The 21780-nt window shown below is 37.2% G+C and overlaps 1 protein-coding gene across 1 annotated transcript; it reads left to right on the top strand.

Annotated features, from left to right (window-relative positions):
- Nucleotides 1-14226: 14226 nt before the first annotated feature.
- hapln2 (hyaluronan and proteoglycan link protein 2) lies at nucleotides 14227-20779 on the top strand. The gene is made up of 6 exons (XM_028470967.1): nucleotides 14227-14491; nucleotides 14624-14738; nucleotides 17702-18058; nucleotides 18966-19082; nucleotides 19165-19347; nucleotides 20502-20779. The coding sequence occupies exons 2-6, from the start codon at nucleotides 14669-14671 to the stop codon at nucleotides 20777-20779; spliced, it is 1005 nt and encodes a 334-aa protein (XP_028326768.1). The 5' UTR covers nucleotides 14227-14491; nucleotides 14624-14668.
- Nucleotides 20780-21780: the final 1001 nt, after the last annotated feature.

Below are 21780 nucleotides of genomic sequence, written 5' to 3'. Positions count from 1 at the left end.
ACTCGCGAAAACACATTTCGTGGCGAAATTTCTGAGATTTTCCGAGACCCGCCATTGTGCTACTTACAAAACTTCCAGTTAACTTCAAAACAAGAGCCCTGTTTACAAAAGCGTTAGAAAACTAATGAAAGACAAGAAGAGATGCTTTGTTTTGAAGCTTGATGCTTGAAGCCGGTTCCAGGATGATTTTATGTTCCACTCGCAATGCATCATGGGGTGGTTAGTTAGAAAACATTTGTGAAGGTTACAAGTCTGCTGACCAGATAAGGTTTGTGAAGTCATACATACAGCTGAGATTCATTATTATAGCTTTTATTTGCCCGATAACACATAGGGGTGGATTCACTAAAGGTTTAGGGGTATTAAAATGTGTGCAAACGTCACTCCACGCCCTAATAAGGGGTATAAACTCCAGAGAATCAGGACTGTGCGCATTTAGCTCGTCACAATGTGCCGACAATCCATTTAGTGCGTTTACCGCTGATGAATGTGTATAGTAGGCGGATCTCATTATGGGGCACAAAAAATGGGAGGAGGAAATGCAAATAAATTGATGCAGTGTGCGCAATGCAATTCATAAAATCTGGAACTGTTTGCGGTGACTGTTTATGCACCGGAAAGTAGTGCGACCCACAGGCAGGTGCAACCTCACACACATAAATCATCTGTAGTAAATGCTGACATAAAACACAGCGGAGATGGAATAAAAGACTCCAGTAAACCTTTCTAGTATAAGAAAATAATTTTTAAAAAAAACAATTGTCAATATTAACAGCCACTGAAAGAAAATGCTGAGTAAAGTGTGTGTGAGGGACAGAAATGCAGCTAGAGTCCAGCGTGGCTCCGTGCACATCCTCTCTGCGGTGCCGAGAGTCGCTGTGCACGGAGCTCCATGGATGTCGCTCCGGACGCTCCTGTGTCTTCCTCTTCATGTTTTAAACGTTAAACTCTTGTGTCGCGTTGATGCAAGGAGCGTCAGGCCAGAATCAGCTGATCAGCTGCGTCATTTATACGCAGCAATGGAACAATGTTCACCTCTGACAGTGTGTGAGACACAGCGCTGCTCAGGAGCTCAGACCTGCAGGATGATGTTTACCATGGACTGATAAGAACAAAGTTACAGGAACTGATGGAGCAGACATTAAATTAAGGGGGAAATAACATTATGTTTTAAAGTTTATTAAACAGCATTTTTATTTGTTTATTTTGTTTTCTACATTATTAAATGTTTGTGCAGCAGACAGAGAAGTCCATCTGCCTCCAATTTAACTTCTTCAAATGTCATTTTGTGCTTCTGTGCACTCACCTTTCCACATTAAATGAGTAAAATGTTCATTTAAATAGGGCGGTCTCATCCACAACTTACACATGCACCTACTTGCGCCATCAAAGGATTTGATGGTTTACTACCCTTTATTTCAGATCTTATTGAATCTGCCCAAAGACTTTTGATTTTGCTCCATGTAGCTGTGCTTAGCTGCTTCTATGCAGGCTCAAAGACTCCCTTTTGAGCTGCACCCAAAGAGATATAAAACATTTGTGATCAATCAGACAAAGTCCTTCCCTGAACCCAAATTGCCCACTGATTGTTTCAACATACATGCCACAGTGAACAAAAAGCAGACAGGTCAGGAATACAGTTGTAGTGAAGTGTAAAGAAGAGTTTAGCTATAAAATGACTTTCCAGGAATTTGTGATGTTGCGATCGCAACTAATAATGCAAATCTAGCAAATCTCCACGAATTCTGTGCAGCCCTGCAAATCTGTCAAATTACAGCAACATTTCCGCAATTTTGACCAATCTGGCTACAAGGCCAGAGTGTTGCAATAAATTCCGTGACCCAATAAAAATGTGGTTTTGGTCGATTCGGCGGCGCCATCAGCTGACAAGGAATCACCATTTAGCTTAGTTACAGATAGGGCTGGGCAAAAAATTGATTTAATCGATTAATCGAAATTGTAGATGAAAACTATTTTTATTTTGCAAATACTTTTTTTTTTCCCACCACAGTTTTTTTTTTGAACTCTTTTGCATTCTGATGTGAGCCCGCCCCCTCTTTGTTTACATTTTTTTACCCTTTGAGCTGGCTATATGTGTGCCCCCAACATGTTTAATTTTTCATGCACACTATGCAGAGATGCTAAGGGAAGAGTTTATTATTGTTTTAATTGTAATGTTATATGCTATAGAATATGTAGTTATCTGATTTCTTAATCAGAAAATATGAGCCACTGTGAAGATGCTGTTGCACTTTTGCTTAAACCTGGGTTAAAGCTTGAAATTGTTTGTTGATTCATTTACTTTTTATTTTAGGATTGTTCTATGCATTTTAACTCTTGAGGATAATCACAGCAATAAAGTTGCACTTTTGACAATATATCTGCAGTCATTTTCAAGTGCATTAAAAAAAAAAAAAAAAAAATCAAAACTTGAAATTTTCTCTAAAAAAATCAGAGATTTTTTTTTAAGGCAAAATTGCCCAGCCCTAGTTACAGACTGTGTACTAACTGACTCTAATAACTATGACTCTTCAGGGTCCAATGCCGGAGAAAGCGTCCCACGAATACAAGTTTTTAATATCCCATCCAATGTGGAAGAAGGTGCTCTGGTCAGATAAGACCTAAATTAAACTTTTTGGACTTTTTGTGGAAAAGACCTGACATTGCATGTCTTTCTGAAGTTAACACATTGTCCCCACCATGAAATATGATAGTGGCAACATCAATCTGACTGAGCTGCAGCTCAAAGAAAGAAATACAGAATATTCAGTCTCCAGATGTGCTAAGCTAGAATAGATTTATCCCAAAAGTCTGATTCACACAGGCAGCAGATCGCAGTGGCTCTAGGGGCGTCAAACTCACTTCAGTTCAGGAGTAATTTACAACTTAGTTTGATCTAAGGTGGGCTGAACCAGAAAAAAAACTGATTTTTTTAGCACCAAAATGCAATTAGATTAATGTTGTGCCCTAATTAGCTTTTCACTGCATAAGCAATGTTTCTAACTCCCTTATAAGCATAAAGCAATTACATTCATGTGTCGTATTTGACTTTAGGAATTGTTGATTTTTCTTAAAGTTTGCAATTTGTTGGAATGTTTGTAACTGCAAGAATATGCAGGGTTTGGGGCAAAAAATTGATTATAAAAAAAAAAAACCAAGTGATTTTAAAATACTGAAATCCAAAGAAAGATTACAAGCATCCCCATAAATCAGGTAAATTCATTAATATTGGACATTTAGAGGAACTGAAATATCAGGTAAATTCATTAATATTGGACATTTAGAGGAACTGAAATATCAGGTAAATTCATTAATATTGGACATTTAGAGGAACTGAAATATCTGAAACTGAATCGTTTCTATTCATGTTTTTTCTGTAATTCTTACTTTAAACATATCCCACAGACCACTAGAAAGCTGTCGCGGGTCAGATTTGGCCTTGGCCTTCCTGCTTTAAAACAGTATTGATTCGCCCAGTGGTGGTGTACACTTTTGTGTACCATGCATTTCAATTAATTTGCTGTAATTAACACTATGTGTCAGTTTCCTCCCACGTTACAATCATTCAGCACTTTTCTCCCCCATTTTTTTGGTTTATCAGATAACATTCCAATAAAATACATTAACAATTGTGGTTGTGAAGTGACAAAATGTGGAAAAGTTCAACAATTCTTTTTCACCATGAATGCACTATCCAGGTGGTGTTTAGAGAAGAAACCCATTGGCTACTATCACTCTTTCAAAGTTGAAAAGGAAACTAAAAACTCCAAACATATATGTCCTCACACAGACGTGTCTCGTCCTGCTTTTCTCCCAAGAAAGGGTCTCATTCTTTATCCTTTCATCAGCGAGGTCAAAGGCAGCGCTATAGGTGACATGAAAATCAGCAGATCTTCAAGATAACTGCAGGATCACATACCGAGCCACTTGAAACCATGTCAGGCTAAAGTCCACATAATCAACTGCAGCTGCAGCATATCATGGATACTTGTTTAAAGAAAAAGGCTCATGGAGGAAAAAAATAAATAATCAGTGATCCCTGACCTCTCTGAAAGGACTGCAATACAAATACAGCTGCTTATTCCTGTACGTCTGGTTAAGACCACAATGGTATTCGTCCCAAATCAATGATTATAATATTTTATTATATTTGGCTAAATTATAGGGACAAGTTTCCTCCTCTCACGGCCCTCAGTGAACATTGATTGACAGCTCCATGTGGAACTGCAGCGCTGTGGGGGCGGGGCTGCTGTGACTGGGTGTGTCTTAATTACTCTTGTAGGAATGCCAATAATCAATGCATTTTTTGGAATTTCTCCCCTAGTGGCAGATCAGCAAAAACCTGGGGTTGTACTGACACTTTAAGAGAAATAGTGTATATGATAAACACCAGACAGCGATAAAATGAGCACAATGTTGACAGGAGTTGTTCAGCTGTCAAACGTGACAAGGTCACTGCTGTGATAACTGGTAGCAAGAAGCTAGTAGCAGGTTGAGACTTTACATGAAAACATTCATTTCAGGGTAACACTTCACGTGAAGTTTTATACATAAAACCCAAACCCTATGTTACCTTAACCCTAAACCCTAACCCCAAACCCTATCCTTAACCCTAAACCTACCAAACCCTAACCCCAAAAAAAAAAGATGGAAAATGTTGTTTTTAAGGGCAAGATATTTTTCAATTAAGAACAAAAGAGTTTTTCATTTAAGTATCAGATTTTGAAGTTCTTCATATGTCCCAGTATAACACATCAAGCATGACCAATGTCTCCACAGAGCATTTTTTGTATTTTTCTGTTAAATACGAGAGAAATGCCAAAGGTTGTTGTGATTCCTGAAATCTCTCAGCTGGGGAGACATACCTCGTGCAAGTAAAAAAGCGAAGCGGCCCTGTCATTATGGCATGTTATAGAAGATAGGACACAATTCTTAAAATACTTCTAGTTCTGGGTGATGGATGTCATACTGTTGTCTTTGCCGCATGTGTTGGGATTTAAATACATATAGAACTGACGTGGTGTGGTTTACGTGTGAAATTAATAATTTTTCCTGTTTTCTCATTTTCCCATTTGACAAGGAGTGGAGACAACATGTGTAAATTATCACCTAATTCAATTGTAGAAATCTCAGCCCCTCCAATATTCCATGTTTAATTTTGAATTGTTGAAAGAACTCAGTTTCTCCAAAATTCTTCAATTTTTCTTAAATTATTTCCCAAACTTTCCCAAAATTAAATAAAAATTGGTCACAAAATCAAATAAATTGAAGTGAAGATCCTACAGCGACTGATATCTGTCACTCACTGTTTGGATATTGCAGGTACCTTCCATACTTTAAATGTAATTTATGCCCTCTTGAGATCTGCTTTGAGAACATCGGAGCAGAGCTACAACTCCTCCCCATAGAGATAAGTCCTACGAGATGATGTTGAATATGAAGAGAAAAGCTGAACCCAGGGGTCTGCAACCTTTACTCTTAAAGGAGTCATTTTGGCTAATCTCGACTGGATTAAAGTCCTTCCGGAGCCGAAAAAAATCTTGAAATATTCTCATGAAAACAATACAGCGTATAAAATTCTATACAATTAAAATAGTATTGAATAATTTTATGAGTTAATGGATTTGAAGGGCTACAAAAATAACTTGAAGTTGATACATTATCAACTCCAACTCATGCTAATTTCTTACAACACATCAAGCATGCATATTAAGCCGGTATGTTAGCAGTTAAATAAATCTTTCCCCACACAAATAAAGTCTGTATTTTTTTCCAGAATAGTCTTTTGTTATTTAAGTTATCCTACCAGAGATTTAAAACTGAAGGTTAGCCACAGGTGGAAGGAAAGTTAATGGTCTGTAGATGTTACAGGAGCTGAAGTAGGACGGTGGCAGAGTTATTCATTTTTAGTTTAACCAATTGTTTTGTCATCATTTTATTTGAAGTTAATGTCATTAATCACCAGTACCCTCTGTAGGAAATAATTCATTTTCTTATTTTTTTTAAATCGTCAGAGAGCCATTGCAAAAGAGTCAAAGAGCCACATGAGGCTCCAGAGCCGCAGGTTGCAGACCCCCGGCTTAACCCTTTGGTGGGCACCAACACCAATCAATAAGGTTCATTATGTGAAAGTCATCAATGTGCACCCCAAATTAGAATATATTTGAATGAAAGATTTTCTATATACACTAAACTGACACAAACACTTGGCCAAATGTTCTGAAAATAGGGGTCAATAGGGGAAAATGGGGTCTGATTGACCCCAAGGGTAAAAAGTGTTATTAATATTTGAGGATAATGGGAGGGTTAATAACTTATGGCCTGGAGATTCGTCAGGTAAAGCAAATGGAAGTTGCTAAGAAAGGGTTGTGTGGCAGAAATATCTCCTCCTGTGGTCTGGTTACAGATTATCTTGCTCTTCATGTGTATTCCTCATTCCTCACTATAGAATTCCACAAAGGCCGTGATCGCTTCCTGTTAGAAAATGAAATGCTTTAGTAAGGGTTTGACGTATGTTTATTTCCCAAATGTCAAACTCATTGAGATGAGTTTTTAGTGGTGGAAAAACCTGCACTCATAATCGTTTTGAAATCATGCATAAAAATGAATACAGTTATATTGATGTTAATGGAAACCTTTGCATATTTGATGCGGAGACTGCAGCTCTGTGCCATTACTCAAAGACTCACTGCGCATATTTTTTTTTCATTGAGGTTGTGGCTCGTTCTTGTCAGTCCATCAGTGTAGCATGCTGGCTCCTGATCCACACAGATAACACAATCTCCTCATCAGGCAGGAGGGCATCAGTAGTAACAGCATAAAGACTACATAGAAGCCTGGCACCAGACGAAAAAGATAAACGCTAGTCTAAACGTGTTGTGTCATTCTGAGATAACATAGGTAACCATGTCGGTTTTTATACTTAATAAGCCAATGCACCTTTTTTTTTTTTTTACAATGAGTCAAATTATTTATTTATTTGCTTGTTTTGTTTGATAGTTTATCGTTTAATTTTTCTAAATGTTACAGCCCAATATGTTAAAAATTTCCAACCTGGGACTTTTTGTTGTAGAGTTTGCATGTTTTTCCCTGCTTGTGTGGCCATCTATCTTTTGCACAAATCTATCTTAACGTGCTGGCCGTAGGCTCCAGCAGAGGAATGTGTGTGAAATAACTCTGAGCAGTATTCCAAGCATCAATTGCACTGACTTATCCTGGGAACTTTTTTTTACTATTGAAACACATTTTAAGCACTGGTCAAATTCCCATTTGATATTGATGATGCGGGGCAGTGTTTGTGGTAAACAAGCCTACATGCACTGTAATGAGGGCTGCACATTCATGAATAACAAAGACCCGAAAGAATGATCTTTGTGCAAAACTGCATTTGTGCTTATATCTAGCTCTCTACAGAGAGGTGATTGCTTTGTCGATTGTTTACAAGATGATTTAAAAAAAAAAAAAACCGCCTCAGGAGCTCCAAGCTAAAACAGGACAAAACCGGTATGCCAAGGTGAGGTACTTTTTCTGCGCTACATCTCTACCTATCATGTGAATAATAACCATGTTTGTCCTATGTAGCTGTACAGGTGTGTAAGTAAGTAAAAGACCTCAGGCTCACCAGTAAATAATTTTTTTTTTAACAGGGAAAAGATTCTTTGTGTTTGTTTTGATTTTGATTGGTGCACAGAAAGATTTAAAAAATAAAAATAAAAATCTTGACAGGGAGTGGTTGGTGAGGAACATGCAGCGGAGCAGACATTGTGCAACTGAAGGCCCTCGAGCTAATTTTGTGCAGCGCCCAAAGTAAATGCACAAAAGATTACACAAAATCACTCTATAAAAACATACAAAATTACAGAAATATATACAAAATTATAGAAAAATACATAAAATAACAAAAATGCACACGACTTCAATTTTGCTCCAAAAAAGTATAGAATAGACCTTTATTGATTCGCATGTTGAAGCACCAGAATGGAAGATCAGACAGTAAGAAAAAAAATAAATACCAACATAGGATAATAGGGCAAAATATAAGGCTGAAGGACATACATAAACTAGAGAAAAAATGAACAAACAACAACAGAAAAAAACCACAACAAATGCGCAAATGACAATTGAGGAATTTGGTTGAAACATTCAAGATAAGTACAGAAAATGCACAAAATTAGAACAGAAATACACAAAATGGCAATAACTTGTGTACAACGGCAACAAAAATACACACACACGAAATGAAAATTCTAAATAATTGGTACCACTTTGCTTTCTAAGTCCCGACACTGGTTTTCAGGAATTCATGTGACTGCTCTGGAAAAAAGTATAGTTGTGTCGTTGATTCCATTGTTTCAGATAATTCAGGATACGATTGATCAAAGAAGGAACCAATTTCTGAAGAAATAATGATGAACAACGTAAATCAAAGAGAAAAAAATTATTTATAATTCTCTCGTGTGTCTTGACTCGATCAATCACACGGTTTGGTCTGAGAAGAAGAAATGACAATGACTGTCAAAACAACAGTTTCATGTTGCTCATTTCGACTTTATTTGAGGAATAACAAAGAGTCTACGGACCATTAAAACTTCTGAACTTGGTATGTAAACATAACCTGCATGTGCCTGCATGAACAGTAGGATGAAGTGCACACACTCACACGCACATCTCTCACTTAAATCACAAATTTCAGGGAAAGAGAAACTTCTAAGAATGTCGATCATGTTTCAGGGTAGCATGTCTTCACAGGAGGAAGAGGGGGGCTTTGAGTAGAGCAGAAAAGTGCATACTTTAACTTGTTTGGGGCATTCATGACCCCGCCACTTGTCACAGGTTTCATCAACAGTTACGCATCGGTGCATCACGCAAGCCGATAGCACATCAGAGCTTCAGGCAGAACAACCTGCTCTATATCAACAGAATGATCTATTGTAGATGGATGGAAGAAGATGGGAACGACAACCAGTCCCTTAACACTCTAATTTATGATAGAAGATGGCTCACAGGAGCATAAATCTGTAGGAAATGTCACTTTTGATTGTTATTTAATACAATTTTATTTGATTTTTTTTTCCCAGCCCTGCTTATAAGAGTAAAAGTTCAAAGTTGAAAGGTAACTTGCAGGTCATAGAGATGCACATTAGTCAAAGATAAATGAAATGTCAGAGAGTGAAACTGAGATGTTACCCTCAGGCTGGAATCGGTAACTGTTATTTCTCTGAAGCTGAAACAGCTGGAGGCCAGAAAATCTGTCAAACGGTTGTGAAGAGAAACTAACAGATCCTTGAGTTTGAAAATGAAGACTTTATCTCCAAGGGAAGTGAGTTGACATTGCAGCTAAAACAAACATTAAGCAAACAATGGGAAACCTCCTGTCTGGAGACAAGACAGCAGAGGGCGCTGTTCTAAAAGCATATACAGTAGGCCAAGAAAGAAAAGAAACTGAAATCTGAGGACCAAAACTGTCCGTTTTTTTTTTTTAAACACATTGTTACATCATTATTTTATCATTAATAGAAACATTTTTGGTTTCAATCCAATAAAATCAGATTTTCATTCATTTATTTATTAATTATATTGATTAGGTTCAGGGTTTAATCAGCATTTATCACTCCGAACCAGACATATTTTGTACTATACATATCCCCGTATGGGGACAAGCTTACTGCCATCAGACTGTTCAACACCACTGTTTAACAATAACTGGAACCAGAGCCGTTTGCAGAGAGAGTTGCGACAAAGGAAGTTCGACAGACTCAATTAGTTCCCGGAAATTATTGGCAGGGCAATTCAAATTCTTTGATTCCGAGTGACATAACTGGGATTTTAGGTAATTTGTCATCAATAACTGCATTGATTTACAGTATTTATACAGTATGCCATCATATTCACATGTTAATAATGTATTATCAATTAATTAATAATGCATTATTAATTAATGCACACATTAATGGGTTTAGATACACAGATAATAGTAATAATAATATCCAATATGGTTATTTAAGCATCTTACCGTTCAAAAGCGCATCAAACTGTCTACTCTGCTCTAGCTCTATTGGCTGCAACAGTTTACTGCTCACTTCCAGGAACTATTGTGAGGCTCCATGAACCGCCATTGTTGTACAAATATAAACGGACCACTGGAGTGAACGGAGTTGTCGCAACTCTCTAAACGGCTCTGACTGTAACCACACTGACGCACACGCCCCCAACCCAATTTTTCAATTGTCATTGGCACATTTGTTGTTTTTCTAATTTATGCAAGTTTAAATTTTGAACTATTATCCTATGTTAGTATTTATTTGTTGTTCTTACTCTCTGCTCTTATACTGTGTTGCTGCAAATGTGAATTTCCCCTCTTGGGATTATTAAAGGTGTATTCTATTCTACGATTACAGTTTCCTACATCCTGTGTATGTCACTATCTATAATTTTGCGTTCAATTGTGAAACATTGCTCTGACATCAGGCTCAATAATATTAATAGACCCTTGTGACTGATGTCACGATACATTGACCCAGCGTTATCTTGGAAGATGACGGCCCTATAGATGCACCGGAGTGGGTGTGCTTACTTTAATAATAGTGCTATTTTTTGACTTATTGAAAGCAGCTCATGTGCTAAACAATTGCTGAAGACCGTCTATGTTTGACCTCAAAATGTCGGAGGCCACAGATTATGTTGACACTGTACCAGAAGCTGAGAGAAGTCGGTACAAGAAGAAACTGGGTTTGGTCAGCGGGAATGAACCCTACAACTTTCCTGTTAACAAATGGAATGAAGATGTCTCTTATTTCCCAGGAGTGACTTATCCTGACATTGTGAACTACCTCATCTTTACATCAAGGTCATACACAATGGGCCACATGAAAAGTTTCAAGGGACTGAAAGCTTACAACCAGTTTGTTTGTAGCTGCTTCTATTCACAATGGACTCCATGAGGTTAAATCTAGGGAAAGTTGGCTAATTTTCCATAATTCATCTGTAATGTGTGTGTGCAATGCTGGTTTTTCAGAACATTTGTGTGAAAAAAAAAATAGATCTGCACACTTGGATCAATGTAAATAAAACCATTTCATTTCCCAAGCTTTCGGTCAAAGTTCAGTTTATACAGTCTATGGTTCCAAAACGTTTCTTGGATCGGCTTGTTCTTCCATCATAGCGGAGGGCTGTCGATCATGTGACCTGTGAGGTCATGTGGTATGGGTCTATAGGGTGGTTTTATTTTTTGCATGTCTAAACTTCAACATTTAAAACTGCTGAAAAATAACAAATTCATACAAATTCTATTCTTGGATGAATGCTCATGGTCAAGGGTTGAAGTGTAAGAGTGTGTGTCACGATTCGGAGGACCCAAGTGCATGAAGTGTTTGAGGCATCAGGCAGGTGTAGCGTTCATAATAATAGTCCATGTTTAATGCTCAAAAACCAACAAAAAGCCAAAAACCAAAGAGGCACGAGAAAAAGAAGGAGGCAACGTGCCGCAGAAGCCAAGGACAGTAGCATCAACAATGCACCAACCATCACTCAGCTAAATAGTGAGGGAGGCCTGATCGGTAGCGAGCCACACCTGGGTGCAAAGCATGAAGCCGCTAATCACTAACAACCCAAACACAATGACATCAGTGGGAGGAGCGAGAATAACTAAGAACACAAGGACACAAGATTTAATACAAACAAAATTTAAAATGGAAACTAATGAGAATAAAAGACTCAGAAAAAACAAAAAGAACTCAAATTAAACAGAACCTGACAGAATTATATTGATTAGATGCAGGGTTTATGCTGCAGTTATCACTCAGAACTAGACATTTTGTACTGTACATATCTTCATATGGGGACAAGCAGTTTACTACATCCTGTGGCAGTCAGAATCTATAATTATGCTTTCAAATGTGAATCATTTATCTGATATCAGCCTCAATAATAGTAAATAGGTTTGTTTTATTTTTTGCACGTCTGAACTTTAACTCAAAAGCTGATTAAAAATAACAAAACAAACATAATCACGTGCTTCAGACCTGGCTCGTCTACTTTTTCTTGACAAAAATGTAAAGAATTGGTGGAATAGCATGGATTCACGCTTTTCGGCTGTAGATGAGTATAATTTCATTCAAACTATCATACCAAAAAGCATATCTTTGTTTTTCTTCACCTCAGCTGTGAGGATGATGATTTTCATCTCGGAAACATTCATTTCCTTGCCAATGTTTGTTGTACCTCAGTGGGCGGGGCCTCCGAACCAGGAATATTTGAGGGCGTGAAATGTTAATGACGATTAAATTCAGACGCCGCATTTATCAACACCTGATGATTGGTGTGCTGAGATTGGTCAGATAATAATGTTTCATAAATCCCACGTTGGACCTGTCGTACGACACAATGCGTTGATAAATGAGGGCCATGGTGTAAGTGTAAGACTGTGTACTGACTCATTTCCAGAAACCAAACAGATGAATAAGAAATTAGCAGGTTTTATGTGTTTTAATGAATTCCATGGGGAAAAAAAGCTGTAAAATATGTGGACTGAGCAGGGCAGGAACAACAGACCAACGTGTAAACGCTCAGTCACGAGACACAATTTATATAATGCAGATGAGTATTTATATCACACTCGCAAACTACTTATAAAACTAGATGGAATCCACAGACAGAGAATTAATAGACTGAAATACAAACCAACTGAAAGCCAAATAGTCCAAACCAAAACATTATTTTGTTCTAAATAAAAGCACATTTACAGAATCCCAGGTAGTGACACGTGTACCATTTCATTTCTACGGATGGATGAATGGATGGATGGATGGAGGAGAGAATGTTAGCCGCTGTCACCCAGAGGTGTTTGTGTGAATACTAATTTGATGCTAAGACAGGCTCCCATTGATGACTGAGCACAATGAACACAACCACAGGAGAAAAACAGAAGAATCCCATGATTCAATCCTTTCTTCAGATTGGTCAGGGTTTCATTGCTTATTGTTTCCTGCTGTCACTGGGAGAAAAAAAAAACATGACCTTCACAATAAAATCTTTGTAATCCAGTGGGTTAAGGAGCACAGAGCTTCCTCTCCTGTGGCCAACAATTTAAACGGCATACTCCTCTGGTCATCTGGACCTGCTTATCCTGTAGAGGGTCACAGGGGATTCTGGAGTCTGTCCCAGTTGAAACTGGGGGTGAACCAGAGAAAAGCCCTTTGGATAAGATGCTAGTCTATTTATCACAGGGCCTGACAGACACAAGTTTGGGGGCAGGAGTGGACAGGTCATCTGGCATACCGGGCATTGTTCCAGTGGGCCATCGACCCGAAGTGGGACAGCCTGGTCTTCTACGGGGTTTTTTTTGACAATCTAGTGGAGGCAGACATGGTAACAGGTGGCAAAAAATGGCAAAAACATGACAAGAAGAGTGAAAAGTGACTAAAATGGCCCAAAAGCAGCCAAGAGTGGCAAAAAACAGGTGGTATGTGATCACAAAGGGTAGCTTAAATGGGCAAAATGTGGCAAAAAATTGTGAAAAAATAGAACAAAAAGAAAGAAAAGAAATGGTATTTATTTGTGCAAAATGTAGCTTATTTGGATGAAAAGTGGCCAAACAGATTAAAGAAAGAACAAAAATTGGATAACTAAGATACCAGTATCAACATGACCTGGATCAGTGAGGACCTCCAAAGACATCAAGACAAGGCAAATTTATTTGTATAGCGCTTTTTATACTCAATGTGCTTTACAAGATCAAAAAGTGGAACAGAAAACATTCAACAACTTAAAATCAATAAAACTATCAATCAGAAAACTATTCACTAAAACTCATTCCATGCAAATGCACAATAAAGTACGTACACATCTGTAATTTTGTATTAGAACAATCTGTTTTACTCTGAGTCAGTGATGTTTCGATGTCATGAAACCTGTTTTATCAGGACTAAACTATGAGGTTGTATTTGATATGTACTACTCCATGGCTGTGTGCGACAAATACTGTGTGTTTATATGTCCATTCTTGTTGAAAGTGCTATCATCAGCTCAAAATGTCCTTTTTTATCTTAAAAAGCAGACAGTTTGTGCATTCTGTCTTAAATTGAGAAAAACTTGGTCGTCCATAGCTACACAACTGTGCTTGATATATATATATATATATATATATATATATATATATATATCTTTATGGTCTCGCCTAACTATTAATGAAGGGAACCAAAATACAAAATAAATACATCCAGTTGATTATTCACATCTGGCCCCTGCCACTGTTTATTATAATGAAGTAGATTAGCAGCATCAGCAGACAGAGAGAGAGAGAAAAGACACAGATAGAGATAGGGGGGGTCACAGTGATGAACAACAACAGAACACTGAGTGCTTGGACGTCTAACGTAACAATAACAAATAGGACTACTTAATGTTGGGAACTATTCAGGAATACTGGAAACTTTAATATGTTGGACATCACAGGAGAATAAGTGGACTACATACCATCCTTTCACCAACACAGGTTTCTGTTTTTGTTTATTAGAAACTTAAAATGTAGGTTTGGTTGTATTACAGGGGATGATGATGTTTAGGTTATTGATTATTATTTATCGTATAAATGTGTGGTAAAATAACTTGTATGAACTTTCTGAAGAAAGGAAAACACGCAGGAACTGCAGGAGGAGAAACAGCCTTCATCATGAACTGCGCTGTGGTTCTTTTGTTGGTATCGGGCTGGGCTTCAGCTACACACAACAACAGAAAAGCAGGTATGGACCCCATAAATGTTTCTTTCTTAAGTTATTTCTGTGTGCTGGCTTTTTTTGGCTTTTTTGTGTGTGTAAAATTAGCTTTTTTAATGCACAAATCCTCTTCATGTGGGCTCAAGAACTTGTGGTTGTCTTTACTGGGAGTGTATTCCATGTTGTTCACCTTGTGATATTATAATAATAAGCTATAATTACAACATGTTTTATAAAGGCTATTATTTCTACCCAACATCATTATTTCTAAATCCGTGTCAGTGTTATTTTGTTGACTATTTATATTTGTTATAAGTTTTCATCTTTTTTTTGTACCACACGTAATCGAGCACTCTTTTTTCTCAACTGCATATGATCGAGAGGGAGATTTTTAATCATGTTATTGTTAATTTAATGTTTTTTCTGCTGATTTTAATGATCTTGTTGATTTTTAAGCTGTTGAATGTTTGCTATTGCACATCTTGATCATGTAAAGCACAATGAATTGCCTTGTGTGTGAAATGTGCTATACAAATACATTTGCCTAGACCAGGGGTCTTAAACCTGCGGCTCTGGAGCCTCATGTGGCTCTTTGACTCTTTTGCAATGGCTCCCTATAGCTTTCAAAAGTATTGCAATAAATAATTATTTTCTTACAGATGATTAATGATTTTGACACCAAATAAAATCATGATATATAACAATTTGTCAACCTAAAAATAAATCACATTGTGCAATAAATCTGCCACCTTTCTACTTCACCTCCTGAAACATCTACTGACCATCAACTTTCCTTGCACTTGTGGTTCACCTTAATCCCTGGTAAGATAACTAAATCAACTAAAAGACTATTCTGGAAGTAAATATACATTTTAATTGTGTGGGGACAGATTCATTAAACTGCTAACATGTCAGCTAAATATGCATGCTTGAGATGTGGCAAGAAATGAGCAAATTAGCAGATTCAAGTTATTTTTCTGTAGTCCTTCAAATACATTATTTAAAAAAAAATATTCTTTACATGACATTATCCGATATAATTTTAACTGTATAGAATTTTACACACTACGTTGTCTTCATTAAAAAGGTTTTTTTTTTCGGCTCCGGGAGGACTTTAATCTAGGTGAGATGAGGCAAAATGGCTTATTTGAGAGTAAAGGTTGCAGACCCCTGGCCTAGACTAAATACAAACCAAAGCCAAATGACTTAAGATATGAATATGATTCTGATTTTTTTTTTGTGTGAAAAAACAAAAAAAGACAACCTGATGAAACAATTTTTTTTTTTTTTTTTTTAAATCTTGTAAAATTTTAAATAAGCTGGAACAAAATGTTTTCAATCACTAAATCATTTTGAGTTTTTGGCAATAATTTAACACATACCAATACTTGTTAAATATTCATTTATATTTGGGGATCATTCATTTAGTTTGGGGCACTGCTCCTGCTGATTAGCTCACCTGTGTATCGCAACTGCAACTAATCAGGTCAATCTTTCTCAACTGAATTTGATGTGTTCCTTTAATGCAACTTTGGACTAAAATAAACTGCTTAAAATTTGCTTCTCGCCTTTAGATTCCTACATTTGAGTCCTTCTACAGGTTTGCTAAAACAAGGCTTATAAATAAACTAATGGTTGTTTTCCTTTTTAATCTTTCACTTCATTTCAAAGCACCTATGCGTGTGCACGACGGTGCTCAAGATTCAATTGCGTAAAATGTGTGATTTTAGTGCCATCTTTTCATTTATCACTGAAGAAGTGAATGTGTAAATCAACAATCAAACGCTAGTAAATTAGAACAATAACATGTGATCAAATACAAAAATAAAAAAAATACTTCCCCATATGTACTTTCAGCTACACCAGAGAAGAAAAGGAGAAAAATATCCAAAACTACTACTTGTTTCCTTACATATTAATCAGTGTCAGCAAACAGTGTCAACATAAATATGCCAGAGTTCGCACAATAGCTAAACTTCATCCGTTTGTCTAAAGCAGGTAAACATGATAATACATACGGTTGAACAATAATATTTACCATACAATTAAGCAACATGGTACAATGAGACAAACATTAAACTTGACTGACAACAGAAAATATGATACCAACAGGGGTGGACAGGCCATCGAACCAAAGTAGGCTGGTCCGGTCCACTAAGTGAAGCTAGACATGGTAACAGGTGGCCAAAAATGGTCCCAAAGTGGCAAAACGTGGCAAGAAAAGAGTTTAAAGTTACTAAAATGGTCAAAAAGCAGTCAAGAGTGGCCAAAGATGGACACATAATGAGGGACTAGGTGGGATGTAATGGTAAAAAGGAGCTTAAATGGGCAAAATGTGGCAAACAATAGTGAAAAAGGCAAAATGTCTGGAAAAAAGCAAACAAGCGGTATTTATTGGGCCAAAGTTTGCTTATTTGGATGAAAAGTGGCCAAACAAAATTAAAGAAAGGACAAAAAATGGATAAAAGTGTCAAAAAATACTTGCATAAAATGACAAGAAAAATAGGAAAAGAGGGGGTGTTTATTGGCAAAAGGTAGCTAAAGCTGAGAAGGGGCCAAAATGGGACCAAGGAATGAGCAAAACGGATAACAGAAATGGGTAAAAGGGGGTTAAAAGTTCCCTTCTTTTAAGGTTTTCTGAGGGAATGATAATTAAAATTAAGACATAAAAAGCCACATGTTGAACATCACTGACTTACTGTATATAATAATGGCTTCTACGTGGTGTCCTCTGATAATGTCTTGGACTGGTCTGGACAGAAAATGCCAGAGCTGAATTTTTGTCCCATTCCACCCTTGGATTCTAACCACATATACTACTTACAATGAGAGTCAGGAGTTAAAGGAGCCCAAGAAAAAAATACAGTATTATCTACGGGCGCATAACTGGTTTGTTTTCAAGCAATTTTTGAGAACCGCTTTGAAGGTTGGGGAACAGCCACAGTTTCTAATGTTTTCACGGTCAATCACTGCCATTTTCTTCCGCACAGCACAAAAAAAGCTGAAATATCTGCATGAGCCACCTGCGTACCAAGAGGTTACCGCCCGAAGAGGAGATCATGTCACTTTACCGTGTATTCTCAAATTAAAACCCAGCCACTACAAGGTCAAGTGGACCAAGTTGGAGCCGGAGCACATTGGCCCTCAGAACATTATCATGATATCAAATGCTCATGGCTTCAAGCCGTATGGTCGACTAGGAAAAAGGGCTTCTCTCCGAAACGCTCACACCATGGATGTCTCCTTGATGCTCAGGCAGCTTGAGCTGGAAGATGACGGCACGTATAGATGCGAGGTCATCAACGACATCGAGGACGAGAGTGTGGACATTACTTTGAGATTAGAAGGTAAGTGAACACGAGGAAATATCTTACAAGTACGCTTTGGCAATATATGAAGATTCAAGATATACTGAGATTTCTAATTTGGCGAAAGAGAAAATTACAATATCCCGTATATTGATAGCTTATGTTGTTTAAAAAGGATTGTTTTATAAGTCACTGCTTTTGCTACTTCTCAGAACAGCATTTAACGCAAAGTTAGATGGATTACTAAGTGAGTCCTAACCCACACCTTCCCCTAAACCACGGGTTCTCAACCATGGGGTCGCGGGTCACTAGATGTCTTCAAGTAACTAAGAATATTTCCTAAACAATTTGAGCCCATTTTTTTTTTATTAACTATGCCTTTTCTGTGCATTTTTTCCACTTCGGAGACATTTTCAGCACTTATCAACCCTTTAAACCACTTTTCCCACCTAATGTCATATATTATTGTCACTTTTGACCTCTTTTCACCATATTTCATGCTTTTTTTTGCCAATTTAACCACATTTGTCATGACCATTATTTGGCAGTTTAAACTTATTGTTCCTACTTTTTAAATTATATTACCTCGACCCCTCCTCCTCCCTTTTTCTGCAACTTTTAAGCCAATATTGACACTTTGTTATTTTAAAATCCCATTTCACCCCCTTGTCCACCATTTTTGGTCACTTTTACTCCATTTAATTTCTGATTAAAACAAGGATTTACATCTTTAAGATTACTATATACAATGGTGCAAATAATAATAAACTGAGTTAAAAATGACAAGGTTTATGTCGTATAACGCCATTTTGAGAAACAATATTGAGATTTGAGTTTTGTTCCACAGCCCTACTTATATGCACTGCTTGGTTTCTACTATATAAAGTTCTATAACACAGAACATCTACTTTAAACCGAGAGCAAACACTGATTTATTTCTTTTCAGGTGTGGTTTTTCCTTACCAGAGTAAAGATGGGCGCTACAAACTCACGTATCATGAAGCTAAAGATGCTTGTTCTGAACAGGACGGCAGGTTGGCCACATTCAGTCAGCTTTACAAAGGTATCGAACCTACTGTTCATTTCTTTCTGCTTATTAACAGGATCCACAGCTTAACCTGAGGTTATGTCTTTTCTTTCCACAGCGTGGACTGAAGGTCTGGACTGGTGTAATGCAGGATGGCTCCTTGATGGCGTAGTTCGTTACCCCATTATTCGACCCAGGTCCGTCTGTGGAGGAGAGCCGCTTCCTGGCATCCGCAGTTACGGTCCAAAAAATAAGGAGCGAGATCGGTTTGATGCTTTCTGCTTCACTTCGCAAATATCTGGTACGCTTGATGTTAGTTTGAGTAATAAAAAGCAGATTTTGGTGTTCAAGGGAATTATCAACTGACCATTATCTCAGGTTGCCAATGGGCGGAAAATGTTTTGGTCAATTTCCACGAGAGCTTAAACTCAGGAATTTTGGGAATATTCAGAAATATAAACATTTCATGGGAAATGTTTATTAGAACTGAGATGGACTGCCACTCTTTCCTGGGTCTACCCCCGCCGAGAGCTGGAGAAAGGCACCAGCAGACCCTCGAGACCCTAAAAAAGGGAACAAGCGGGTCAGAAAAAAATGGATGGATGGATGTTTATTAGAATTAACCAGAACTTTGGCATAATTTTTTATATAGCTTATGCTGATATTTTAGATGATGCTGAAATACGGTATATTTTCCCAACTATCATTAACATCCCTGTTCAGGGCTAACCGTAATTTTCTCCTGTGGAATGTTTCCAATTTTAAAAATTACCGGAATTTAGTAACTCGAATTGAAATTGTGTTTTCCAATTGTATTATTTTAAATAGATGCAGATATTTATGTTGAGATGAGTTATTTACAACAGTGTTTCTCAAATGGGGGTACGCAATGACACTACAGGGGTTACGAGAGAGAGAGAGAGAGAGAGAGAGAGAGAGAGGAAAATTATCAAATAAAGTGTCAGTCTAGGTCCCACACCCGGTGTGAGATGGCTGAAAAGGATAAAAACTATATAAACTAAATCAATTCAGGAGCCACTAAATTTTTTTCAACCTTGGGGTCGGGAGCCCATGTGGGGCCACCTGGAGTTTAAATGGAGTCGCCTGAAATTTCAGAAAAATTTAAATAGATTTTTAAAATGTAGCCAAAACAGTTTGAGAACCACTACAATGAAGAATTTTTTATGAAAAGTTTATATTTTTGAATATTCCCAAAATTGCCAAGCTTATAGTCCTGTGGAAATTCATCGTAAATCTTACGCCCCTTTGCAACCCTACATTTATCTTATCAGAAAATGACTAAAAGGACTGTTTTGATAATGCAGAAATAACTGCAGAGTAAGGAGCAGCAGACTTAAAGTTCTTCAAATCTGTTTAAAAAAGATATGGGATAGTGTTGGTAAATACAGGAAATGGAAACAAAGGCAGTAATTTGGCTTCTTCTTCCTGTTACAGGTTCAGTCTTCTACATCTCAGGATCTTTCTCCTTCGATCAGGCAGAACAGGCCTGTGAACATCGGGGAGCAGAGCAAGCATTGGTTGGCCAGCTTTACGCAGCCTGGCATTTCCAAAACTATGACCAGTGTGATGGTGGTTGGCTCAAAGATGGCAGCGTTCGCTTTCCCATCAGACACCCCAGAAAGCGCTGTGGAGGAATCCCTGAGGCTGGGGTGCGTTCATATGGATTCCCCGATAAGATGACTCGTCTTTATGGAGCCTTTTGCTACAGGTAGTCAAGAGGAAATGTGGATTCATGCTTAACCACACAACAAAGCACAAACTAATACCACAACAGCTTGGAATGTCTTGGAATTCTCATCACATTATTAGGAATACAAAGCTGAAGTAATTTAATTTTACAGATACTTCGGAAAATGACAAAATGAGAAGATCTGAAACTGGTCAAAATATGAACAGCCAAAGTTTATAAGAGACTTGTCTTGTTTGTCTCAAAAACAAATAAATAAAACAGCCAAACTAAGACGTATTTTTCTGATTTGTTCAAACAATAATCTTAATTAATTAATCTAGTTATAATGGAGCCCAAACTCACAGATATCCACATGAAGGTCGTTCCATGACATTTGTGATTTTAAAATTCCATTTCACCACCTTTTCCACCATTTTTGGTCACTTTTAACCTATTTTATTTCTATATATTAATAATAAACTTCCTGGATAACAGAGGATATTATTCAGATCAATAAATAAGCATGGTTATCACAGATTAATAGAACAATGGACCATTATTTTGCTGACTTTATGGAAAATGACAAAATGAACATTTATTCCAAAATGAATAAATAAAACAGCCAAACTAAGATGTATTTTTCTGGTTTGTTCAAACATTAATCTTAATTAATTAATCTAGTTGTATTGAAGCCCAAAGTCACTGATATCTACATGGAAGAAGGCATCAGGGCTTCGTTCCTTGACCTCCTAAACTCTACCTACATCTATGTGCATGGGCTTTTGTGTTTGTCACTGTGCGCACTTTTCTTGATAGCTGAAAATCCATACATTCATACTCCTTCTGGTTTTCCAGATTGATTTGATTATTATTTCTAATTCATACAATTAACTTTGCATTTACAAAAAAAAACATCAAAGATCTGAAAAACTCATATTTGTGAAATAAAATATTTTTTCCAGTTATTTCCTTGTTTTCCTTTATAGTCTGAATCCAAATCAAATCATAATCTTTACAAAGAAAAACTATTCCATATGACACACA

Source organism: Gouania willdenowi, chromosome 16 (assembly GCF_900634775.1).
Source record: "Gouania willdenowi chromosome 16, fGouWil2.1, whole genome shotgun sequence".
Classification (NCBI taxonomy): domain Eukaryota; kingdom Metazoa; phylum Chordata; class Actinopteri; order Blenniiformes; family Gobiesocidae; genus Gouania; species Gouania willdenowi.
The sequence above is the reverse complement of the archived record's forward strand: the minus strand, read 5'-3'. Positions and strand labels throughout refer to the sequence as shown.

Bases quoted from the DNA above. Each gene is read 5' to 3' on its own strand.
- hapln2 (XM_028470967.1), top strand. From the start codon at position 14,669: ATGAACTGCGCTGTGGTTCTTTTGTTGGTATCGGGCTGGGCTTCAGCT. The intron at 14,739-17,701 runs GTATGGACCCCA...TCTTCCGCACAG, and splicing joins ACACAACAACAGAAAAGCAG to CACAAAAAAAGCTGAAATAT. The intron at 18,059-18,965 runs GTAAGTGAACAC...ATTTCTTTTCAG, and splicing joins CATTACTTTGAGATTAGAAG to GTGTGGTTTTTCCTTACCAG.